The 12,238-nt window shown below is 38.2% G+C and overlaps 1 protein-coding gene across 1 annotated transcript in view; it reads right to left on the bottom strand.

Moving 5' to 3' along the window:
• The window catches only part of LOC128660139 (sodium channel protein type 4 subunit alpha-like), a 659,663-nt gene that overhangs the window by 507,445 nt on the left and 139,980 nt on the right, over window positions 1-12,238 (bottom strand). The window contains 1 exon segment of the mRNA XM_053713786.1: window positions 2,675-2,792. Coding sequence (XP_053569761.1) covers window positions 2,675-2,792 — 118 coding nt within the window.

Here is a 12,238-nt window from a genome sequence, read left to right as displayed (position 1 = left end):
ATATACTGTATTTTTAGAAAAAAATAGTTAAATATTTTAGTTTCTTTTGTACCTCTTAAAACACAATAAAACAAACAAACAACATATTTCTGTAAACACTAAGTAAATTATTCCTTTTCACGTTTATTACTGTTTTGTATGATTTTGTTTTTACTTATTTCGATATTTTGTTAATGAATTTACATCCAATTTAAAGAAAGCTCAGTCTTCAATTTTTAAGTTTTTTTTTCTTTCTGTTATTCACAATGCCAGCATTATAGAGCACAAAATTAAGATATCTTCTCTAATCCCTTGTGTACTCTACGAGCTAAATAATTACACCCAAAGGGAATTAGTATTGGATAACATGAACACATTTTCCGCTGATGTTGCCTAGTTAATAACACTAGATTGTTTAAAACGCATTTATAACTAAAGATATATAATACAAGAGGAAGTGATTTGTAAATATACATATATAAGTTGTGTTAAACTGCATATTTTAGACAAATAGTATTTTGGATATGTGATCCAATTAATTCTACAATTTGTATTAAAATTTTAAGCTGAAAAGCATAACATATGTCTGCAACCCTTGTAGTATCTTTACCACCTGTTTAAATTACATGACGCTAAGCGACCACACAAAATAGTACAATAGCTGTAAATTCTGCATACTTTATTCATAATGACATTAGACACACTCAGACCTTCATAAGTAGAGTTCATTAGACACACTCAGCTCGCCATGAGTAGAATACATTAGACACACTCAGATCTTCATAAGTAGGGTTTATTAGACCTACTCAGCTCACTATGAGTAGGGTACACTATACATACTCAGCTCTTCATAAGAGGAGTTCATTATACCTGTTCAGCCTGTTAATAAGTATGGTTCATTAGACCTGCTCAGCTCATCATGAGTAAGGTACATTAGACACACACAGCTCTTCATAAGTAGAGCTCATTAGATACACTCAGCTCTTCATAAGTAGAGTTCATTAGATACACTCAGCACTTCAAAAATAGGGTTAATTAGACCTGCTCAGCTCACAATGAGTAAGGTTCATTAGGCACACTCAGCTCTTCATAGGTAGGGTTCATTAGACACACTCAGATCACCATAAGTAGGGTACATTAGACACACTCCGCGCTTTATAAGTATGGTTCATTAGACACACTCAGCTCTTCAAAAATAGGGTTAATTAGATCTGCTCAGCTCACAACGAGTAAGGTACATTAGACACTCTCAACTCTTCATAAGTAGGGTTCATTAGACACACTCAGCTCACCATGAGTAGGGTACATTAGACACACTCAGCTCTTCATAAGTAGGGCTCATTAGACCACTTAGCTCTTCATAACTAGGGTTCATAAGACACACTCAGCTCATCATGAGTAGGGTACATTAGACACACTTAGCTCTTCATAAGTAGGGCTCATTAGACACACTTAGCTCTTCATAACTAGGCTTCATTTGACACACTCAGCTATTCATAAGTAGGGTTCATTAGACATGCTCAGTTCACCCTGGGTAGGGTACATTGGACACACTCAGCTCTTGGTAAGTAGGGTTCATTAGACACACTCAGCTCTTCATAGGTAGGGTTCACTAGACACACTCAGCTTACCATGAGTAGGGTACATTAGACACACTCAGCTCTTTGTAAGTAGGTTTACTTAGACACACTCTTCATAAGTAGGGTTTATTAGACATGCTCATCTCACCATGAATAGGGTATATTAGACACACTCAGTTTTTCATAAGTAGGGTTCATTAGACATGCTCAGCTCTTCATAAGTAGTGTTCATTAGACACACTCAGCTCTTCAAAAGTAGGATACATTAGATGCACTCAGCTCACCATGAGTAGGGTACATTAGACACACTCAGCTTTTCATAAGTAGGGTTCATTAGGCATGCTCAGCGCACCATGACTAGGGTATATTAGACACACTCAGCTCTTTATAAGTAGGGTTCATTAGACACGCTCAGCTCTTTATAAGTAGGGTTCATTAGACCCACTCAGTTCTTCATAAGTAGGGTTCATTAGCTATGCTTATAACGACATGAGAAGGGTTCATCAGACACACTCAGCTCTTTATGAGTAGAGTAAATTAGACATGCTTAGCTCAACCATTAGTAGGGTACATTAAACACACACAGCTCTTCATAAGTAGGGTTCAACAGACATGCTCAGTTCACCATGAGTAGGGTACATTAGACATACTCAGCTCATCATGAGTAGGGTTCATTAGACATACTAATTTTATTGTGAGTGGAGGAAATTAGATATACTCAGGTCATGGTGAGTTACATGAAAAAAGATGCAGAAACACACTCATGGGAGCTAGCAGAACTCGTCAGGTGAGCCAATGACATCTAATCAAATTAGATAATATAAGTAAATTAAAAAGTTGTTTAAAAGTCTATGCTCTTTCTGAATCATGAAATATAAATGTTGGGATAAATGTTTCATGCTTTCATCTTGCAAGCGATAACATATAATGTATAGTAATAGATACTTTTGCATTTCACACATTCAACTACTTTATTTTACTATCATTATTACTACGGATACATGTTGTCATTTGATTAAAACAATAATGTGAAAATGGAAAAAAAAAAAACTCCAGCTAACTGTGGAGCAGACGTATACTCAGCAAACAAATATTATTTATGCAAAAAGGATATGAATGTACCAAAATTTTGATTGCAGCTCTTCTGATAGGATGGAAAGGACTAATTATATACAAAGCAGGTGTGGCACTAAATCTGAAGAACGTCTTTCCTTTGTTGAGTACTATAAAGGTCTGGGGGAAAAAAAGAAAATGTAATGAGTTAATTGATAAAGACTCATACACAATAGAGAAACAAATTGGTTTTAGGAGGTTGGATTGTGTTTGTGGGAGGAGGAGGTGGTTTGTACAGAACACATCTAAACATCCATACATGTGCTTCATATTGAATTTTATTTAAAGGGGCATTATACTGTAAACATTTCTCTCCAAAGATACCTTTTACTTCCTGGGGTGTATTAAAGGGACATAAACCCCCAAAATGTATCTTATAATTCAGATAGAATGTACAATTTTAAACAACTTTCCAATTTACTTCTATTACCAAATTTTCTGTGTTTACTTTTTATCCTTTGTTGAAAAGCAGGAATGTTAGCTCAGGAGTGTGCACATTTCTGCAGTACCATATTGCAGTAATATTACAACAATGTTATACATCAGCAAGAGCACTAGATGGCAGCACTATTTCCTGTCATGTAGTACCTAGGAATCTTTTCAACAAAGAATAATATGAGCACAAAGCGAATCTGATAATAGAAGTAAATTAGAAACATTTTTAAAATTGTATGTTCTGTCAGAACCATGAAAGAAAAAATTGGGGTTTTGTGTCCCTTTAAAGGGACAGTCAACACAAAAATTTTTATTGTTTAAAAGATAGATAACACCTTTACTACCTATTCCCCAGCTTTGCACAAGCAACATTGTTATATTAATGTACTTTATAACATTGAAACCTCTAAGCCCCTAAAGACAGCCTCTTATCACATGCTTTTTTATTTGCTTTTCACAACAGTAGATTGCTAGTTCATGTGGGCCTGGGGAGTTATTTAAGAGTTAGGACAACACAGTACTAAATGCAAGTCAATAGATAATAAATACAAAGTCACATGATCAGGGGGCTGTCAGAAGATGCTTAGATACAAGGTAATTACAGAGGTAAAAAGTGTATTAATATAACAGCATTGTTTGGGCAAATCTGGGGAATGGGTAATAAAGGGATTATCTATCTTTTAAAACAATAACAATTCTATTGTAGACTGTCCCTTTAAGTGGTTTACAAATACATACTTTACCTTTCTTTGTCATGTGAAGTAGCTCTTATTGCCTGTTGAAAATGCGGCCTATACTGAGAACATGAATATTGCATCTATGGATAAGCTATCTACCTGCTGTAGTGTATTAAATTGTTTACAAGTATTTTCATTACCCTTATATTGGCATTTGAAATAGTTTATTTAGCCTGTGGTATTCCCACCTATTCTAAAAGTTTTTGGCCTTGAGGCCAAGCTGTGTTAACACAGCCAGCAGAAGAAAGTACACTCCCAGTGGGTTATAGAAGAGATAAGGTAATGAAATGTTAATTTTCCATTGTTCTCTCCAAGTATTGGTGATTAGTTTATGGACAGGTATAAGATAAAGAAGCAGTCATATGTACACAATGTGATAAAGTAATGAGATCTGATTATACCTACAAGCTAAACCCATTTTATTAGGTTGTGGCTTCAAAACACAAAATCAGCTAATTCATATACATAAATAAGCCTTAAAAAAGAAAATATAATATATTTTATACTCTGGAGCTGGTAAAAAAGTAATTGGCAACACAATAAGGAAAAAAACTATTCTATAGTATGCTGTCCCTTTAATAGCTCACCTAACAGAGCCACAGAAAACTTATCATAAATTACAATTTTCCATTAACATTGCACTTAAAGGACCAGTCAACACAGTAGATTTGCATAATCAACAAATGCAAGATAACAAGACAATGCAATAGCACATGCAGGCCCATTTATCAAGCTCCGTACGGAGCTTGAAGGGCCGTGTTTCTGGCGAGTCTTCAGACTCGCCAGAAACACAACTTATGAAGCAGCGGTCTAAAGACCGCTGCTCCATAACCCTGTCCGCCTGCTCTGAACAGGCGGACAGGAATCGCCGGACATCAACCCGATCGAATACGATCAGGTTGATTGACAGCTCCCTGCTGGCGGCCGATTGGCCGCGAGTCAGCAGGGGGTGGCGTTGCACCAGCAGCTCTTGTGAGCTGCTGGTGCAATGTTAAATGCGGAGAGCGTATTGCTCTCCGCATTTAGCGAGGTCTTGCGGACCTGATCCGCAGTGTCGGATCAGGTCCGCAAGCCCTTTGATAAATGGGCCTGTTAGTCTGAACTTCTCATGAGTAGATTTTTTTTCTGACAATTTTAAAACTTGTCTTTTTCCACTCCCCCTGTACCATGTGACAGCCATCAGCCAATCACAAATGCATACACGTACCATGTGACAGCCATCAGCCATTCACAAATGCATACACACTTATTCTTGCACATGCTCAGTAGGAGCTAGTGACTCAAAATGTTTAAATATAAAAAGACTGTGCACATTTTGTTAATGTAAGTAAATTCGAAAGTTGTTTAAAATGGCATGCTCTATCTCAATAATGAAAGTTTAATTTTGATTGAGTGTCCCTTTAAACAATCATCTGGTCATGCAAAGGCCCTCTATAGGGATTTGTTTATGCTTAAACACAAGCAGGCTCAAATGTAACACTTCATTTATATATTCTTTATTTTTTATGTATACATCTACTGTATATTTAAGGTAAGAGAAATTTTATATTTTTAATATTCTGTTCCAAAATAACAATGATAATAATTAAACTAATCCTTAACCCTAAATTTTATAATTTAATTTTACATGTCAAATAAGCCAACTGACTTTGGTTTACCTGACTTGCATAATAAGTAGTCAGCTTGCTTGCTATGGGATCGTTCAAATTTATTTATAGAAATGATGACTGTATATTAAAATAGATCAGACATATTGTATTTCCTTTTACAAATGGCATATGCAGCAGACACATATATAGATTTTGATAGCATATAAAATCAGTTAACCAATATATCTATCTGAATCCTTAAAGGACATAAAGGAGCAATACAAAGATGATCTAAGGTTTAGAGCATTTTATTGTTGTACTGTTGCACAAACATACATGTGTTAAACCCTGTAAAGCTTATTTCTGTGATGAAATATAAAACAATTAGCTATATACACTTGCAAGTTGGAAATAAATGTACATCTCCACAAAACTAAATGTTGAAATAATGTCCCTTTAAGTACACAGTCTCTTCAATTCCACTGCAAAAATGTCTTAATAAATGTTCAAACTGTTTCAGATAATTATGTATTGCTGGTAATGGATGTCATTTTCCTGTGACTCACTTTTAAGGTATATTAATGCTTGCTTTTTTGTAAATAAGTGTAAAATTCTAAACTATTTAGCTCAATATTTATAGACTTATTTATGACTTATATGAGCAATGACCAGATGTACTGGTTATTGAAGCTCCCATCAAAAAGCAGAGCTAAAAATGTGTGTTTTGGGGACTTTAGTTGGGTGGGCAACTAAATAGAACCATAGATACTCTAGAACTGTACCTACATCTGCCCTGCTCCCCTGGTCATTGTAAGGAAACATATAACTTAATATTTGTGTGTTTGACCCTTAGAGCTTCTAAAATATTGTGGTCCCATGTAGGGTTGCCACCTGTAGTTCAGGCCAAGCCTGAACACTCTTGCAGAGAACACTATGTATAATATAGAACAAAAACACAGGCACATAGATAGCCCCACTCTCTCACACTTTCTATATCACACACACACATGCTCACACTTACCACTAACACACACTCTAACACACTAACACACATTCACACTCTAACACACACTAACACACACACTCTCTCACACTTTCTATATCACACACACATGCTCACACTCACCACTAACACACACTCTAACACACTAACACACATTCACACTCTAACACACACTAACACACACACACTCTCACACTTTCTATATCACACACACACATGCTCACACTCACCACTAACACACACTCTAACACACTAACACACATTCACACTCTAACACACACTAACACACACACTCTCTCACACTTTATATATCACACACACATGCTCACACTCACCACTAACACACACTCTAACACACTAACACACATTCACACTCTAACACACACTAACACACACACTCTCTCACACTTTCTATATCACACACACATGCTCAAAGACACACAGTCACACACAAAGGGGCCTAGTTATCAAGCCGTCAACCTCAAATACGCTGGAATTCCGCAGCGTATTTGTGGCGAGGCTGATTCGCCTTAGTTATCAAAGGCTCGAGACCGGCAAAAGTAGAATTTTGTGACGTAAGCATCGATCCGCCGGACTCAGTCCGACACAGATCAATTCTTACGTCACTCCAGATGTTCCGCACACAAGTGCGGCACATTCTCACTACTTTTGCTAGCTATCAAAAAACTAGCAGGTACGCTCTGCACTTTTACGGCCCAGCGTACCTGGTTTTCAATCCGCCACCCCTGGAGGCGGCGGATCCCATAGGAATCAATGGGAGTCTGACCATAGCGAAAGTACAAGTTTGCTGCTGACAGACATCCCATTGATTTCTATGGGAGCTGTCTACACCTAACACCCTAACATGTACCCCGAGTCTAAACACCACTAATCTGACCCCCCCTACACCGCCGCAACTAAATAAAGATATTACCCCCTAAACCGCCGCTCCCAGAGCCCACCGCAAGCTACTCTATACATATTAACCCCTAAACCGCCGCTCCCGGAGCCCACCGCAAGCTACTTTATACATATTAACCCCTAAACCGCCGCTCCCTGAACCCGCCGCAACCTATATTAAATGTATTAACCCCTATCCTGCCCCCCCTACACCGTTGCCACCTATAATAAATTTATTAACCCCTATCCTGCCCCCCACTACGCCGCCGCCACTGTCATAAAATTATTAACCCCTAAACCTAAGTCTAACCCTAACCCTAACCCTAACGCCCCCCTAACTTAAATATTAATTAAATAAATCTAAATAAATTAACTCTTATTAAGTAAATGAATCCTATTTAAAACTAAATACTTACCTATAAAATAAACCCTAATATAGCTACAATATAAATAATAATTATATTCTAGCTATCTTAGGATTTATATTTATTTTACAGGTAACTTTGTATTTATTTTAGCTAGTTAGAATAGTTATTAAATAGTTATTAACTATTTAATAACTACATAGCTAAAAGAAATACAAAATTACCTGTAAAATAAATCCTAACTTAAGTTACAATTAAACCTAATACTACACTATCATTAAATTAATTAATTTAACTACCTACAAATAACTACAATTAAATACAATTACATAAACTAACTAAAGTACAAAAAATAAAAAAAGCTAAGTTACAAAAAATAAAAAAATAAGTTACAAACATGTTACAAATATTACAACAATTTTAAGCTACTTACACCTAATCTAAGCCCCCTAATAAAATAACAAACCCCCCCAAAATAAAAAAATGCCCTACCCTATTCTAAATTAAATAAATTTCAAAGCTCTTTTACCTTACCAGCCCTTAAAAGGGCCATTTGTGGGGGCATGCCCCAAAGAAAACAGCTCTTTTGCCTGTAAAAGAAAAATACAACCCCCCCCAACATTAAAACCCACCACCCACATACCCCTAATCTAACCCCCTAATCTAACCCAAACCCCCCTTACAAAAACCTAACACTAATCCCCTGAAGATCATCCTACCTTGAGTCGTCTTCACTCAGCCGAGCCACCGATGGAACTGAAGAGGACATCCGGAGCGGAAGAAGTTAATCCTCCAAGCGGCGCTGAAGAAATCTTCCATCCGATGAAGTCATCTTCCAAGCCGGGTCTTGAATCTTCCTTCCGCCGACGCGGAACCACCTTCTTCACCGACGGACTACGACGAATGACGGCTCCTTTAAGGGACGTCATCCAAGATGGCGTCCCCTCAATTCCGATTGGCTGATAGGATTCTATCAGCCAATCGGAATTAAGGTAGGAAAAATCGGATTGGCTGATGGAATCTTCAGCGCCGCCTGGATGATGACTTCATCGGATGGAAGATTTCTTCAGTGCCGCTTGGAGGATTAACTTCTTCCGCTCCGGATGTCCTCTTCAGTTCCATCGGTGGCTCGGCTGAGTGAAGACGACTCAAGGTAGGATGATCTTCAGGGGATTAGTGTTAGGTTTTTGTAAGGGGGGTTTGGGTTAGATTAGGGGTATGTGGGTGGTGGGTTTTAATGTTGGGGGGGGGTTGTATTTTTCTTTTACAGGCAAAAGAGCTGTTTTCTTTGGGGCATGCCCCCACAAATGGCCCTTTTAAGGGCTGGTAAGGTAAAAGAGCTTTGAAATGTATTTAATTTAGAATAGGGTAGGGCATTTTTTTATTTTGGGGGGGTTTGTTATTTTATTAGGGGGCTTAGATTAGGTGTAAGTAGCTTAAAATTGTTGTAATATTTGTAACATGTTTGTAACTTATTTTTTTATTTTTTGTAACTTAGCTTTTTTTTTTTTTGTACTTTAGTTAGTTTATGTAATTGTATTTAATTGTAGTTATTTGTAGTTAATTTATTTAATTAATTTAATGATAGTGTAGTATTAGGTTTAATTGTAACTTAAGTTAGGATTTATTTTACAGGTAATTTTGTATTTCTTTTAGCTATGTAGTTATTAAATAGTTAATAACTATTTAATAACTATTCTAACTAGCTAAAATAAATACAAAGTTACCTGTAAAATAAATATAAATCCTAAGATAGCTAGAATATAATTATTAATTATATTGTAGCTATCTTAGGGTTTATTTTACAGGTAAGTATTTATTTTTAAATAGGAATAATTTATTAAAGTATAGTGTAGTGTTAGGTGTAATTGTAACTTAGGTTAGGATTTATTTCACAGGTACATTTCTCTTTATTTTAGCTATGTAAGCTATTAAATAGTTAATAACTATTTAATAGCTATTGTACCTAGTTAAAATAAATTGAAAGTTGCCTGTAAAATTAAAAAAAATCCTAAAATAGCTAGAATATAATTATTATTTATATTGTAGCTATATTAGGGTTTATTTTATAGGTAAGTATTTAGTTTTAAATAGGATTTATTTAGTTAATAAGAGTTAATTTATTTAATTAATATTTAAGTTAGGGGGGCGTTAGGGTTAGGGTTAGACTTAGGTTTAGGGGTTAATAATTTTATTACAGTGGCGGCGGCGTAGTGGGGGGCAGGATAGGGGTTAATAAATTTATTATAGGTGGCGACGGTGTAGGGGGGGCAGATTAGGGGTTAATAAATTTATTATAGGTGGCGACGGTGTAGGGGGGGGCAGGATAGGGGTTAATAGGTTTAATATAGGTTGCGGCGGGTTCATGGAGCGGCGGTTTAGGGGTTAAACTATTTATTTAGTTGCGGAGAGGTGCGGGATCAGCAGGATAGGGGTTAATAATTTTATTATAGAGGGCGACGGTATAGGGGGGGCAGGATAGGGGTTACTAGGTATACTGTAGGTGGCAGCGGTGTCCGGGAGCTGTGGTTTAGGGGTTAATACCTTTATAAGAGTTGCGGCAGGGTCTAGGAGCGGCGGTTTAGGGGTTAATACATTTATAAGAGTTGCGGCAGGGTCTAGGAGCGCCGGTTTAGGGGTTAATACCTTTATAAGAGTTGCGGCAGGGTCTAGGAGCGGCGGTTTAGGGGTTAATACATTTATAAGAGTTGCAGCAGGGTCTAGGAGCGGCGGTTTAGGGGTTAATACATATATAAGACTTGCGGCAGGGTCTAGGAGCGGCGGTTTAGGGGTTAGTAACTTTATTGAGTTGCGGGGGCTCCGGGGGCGCCGGTATAGGGGGTAGAACAGTGTAGTTAGTGTGAGTGCTTAGTGACAGGCTAGCAATAAAGCTGGGAAAAAGCCGAAGAGCAGCGAGATCGGATGAGTGATAACTGTCACAGTCCGCTGCTCATCGCCCCGCGGCTTTTTGACAGCTTTATTTGATAACTTAGGCGTATTTTTTCAGGTCTGCGGCGGCGAAGGTAGGCGAGCTTAGGCGGGCGTATTGGGCCGGCGAAGCCAGAAAAGTAGACGGCTTGATAACTACCCCCCCATGACACTAACATTCTCACACACACACTCTTTCACACTTTCTATATTATACACACATGCTCACACACACTCTCCCACACTAACACACACTTTCTCTCTCACACATACACAAAAACACACGCAAAGACACTAACACTCTCTCACACACACTATCTCTCGCACACTAACGCACACACTCACACACAAATACATAGGCGTGTGCACAGGGTGTACTGGGTGTGCCTAGGCACACACTAATGCAGCTAAAACTAGACTAAGATGAATGACACACCGTGTCATTCATCTTACCTAGTGCCACTTGGGGCTAGATTTATTAAAGCTGAGGCGTACAGGGGCGCGTATACGCGCCCCTGTACGCCTCAGCTCGCCTGTGGCGGGGCAAAAATACCCGCAGGATTTCGGCATTGCACACGAGCGCAATTTTGCGCTCGCGTGCAATCCTGCCCCCTGCCCGCGCACAGCCAATCACGCGTGGGCAGGAGCTGTCAATCTCCTCGGTCTGACTAGACCGAGGAGATTGAATTTCGCCACATTAGAGGTGGCGAAGAAGCTAAGGAAGCAGCGGTCTGGTGACCGCTGCTTGATAAATGACGGTGAGCAAGTTCTTGAGAGAACTTGCCGCCGTATGGGCTTAATAAATCTAGCCCTTGGAGTTTTTATTACTTGAAAGCCTCTCCCCATTTGATCTCCAAGAAGCAAGAGAAGGAGTGCAAAGAGGGGTCACTGGCATCAGGGACCCAGGGCAGGCCTTGTCCCTCTACTAGATTAGGGCTCAATTAACTCACTAATTGCTAAAGGTGCCATTGTGCTTTAATTTGAGCACTGCATGATGGTAGTCTCCATGTTGTACACAGTTTTTAGCAGCAAATGGAGACAATATCTTAGGGCCCCTGGCAGTTACAGTCTCCCTGCACTGCAGCAGGCTGCCTGTATGGGTGGGGCTGAGAGTCACTTCTTATGGTTTTAGTTCTCTGGTTAACAATTTATACTGTGCCTGGTAATCACTATTATTAAATGTTGGTATTCTGTGCCATACCTGTTGAGTATGTATCTTTAAAGGGCCATTATACACTCATTTTTTCTTCGCATAAATGTTTTGTAGATGATCTATTTATAAAGCCCATAAAGTTTTTTTTTTTTTTTTTTAAATGTATAATTTTGCTTATTTTTAAATAACATTGCTCTGATTTTCAGACTCCTAACCAAGCCCCAAAGTTTTATTTGAATATCGTCAGCTACCTTCTCCAGCTTGCTCCTGTTTGTGTAAAGGGTCTTTTCATATGCAAAAGAAGGGGGAGGGGGGGAGGGGGGAGTGTCTTATTTCCCACTTGCAGTGGGCTTTCCGACTACCTTTTCAACAGAGCTAAACTAAAAGCTTCTAAGTACGTTTTTAAACCATTTTATACTGGATTTTTTTATCAGTATCTGTGCATCTTATTCTTTA

This window comes from Bombina bombina, chromosome 5, assembly GCF_027579735.1.
Source record: "Bombina bombina isolate aBomBom1 chromosome 5, aBomBom1.pri, whole genome shotgun sequence".
NCBI classification, from domain to species: domain Eukaryota; kingdom Metazoa; phylum Chordata; class Amphibia; order Anura; family Bombinatoridae; genus Bombina; species Bombina bombina.
The sequence above is the reverse complement of the archived record's forward strand: the minus strand, read 5'-3'. Positions and strand labels throughout refer to the sequence as shown.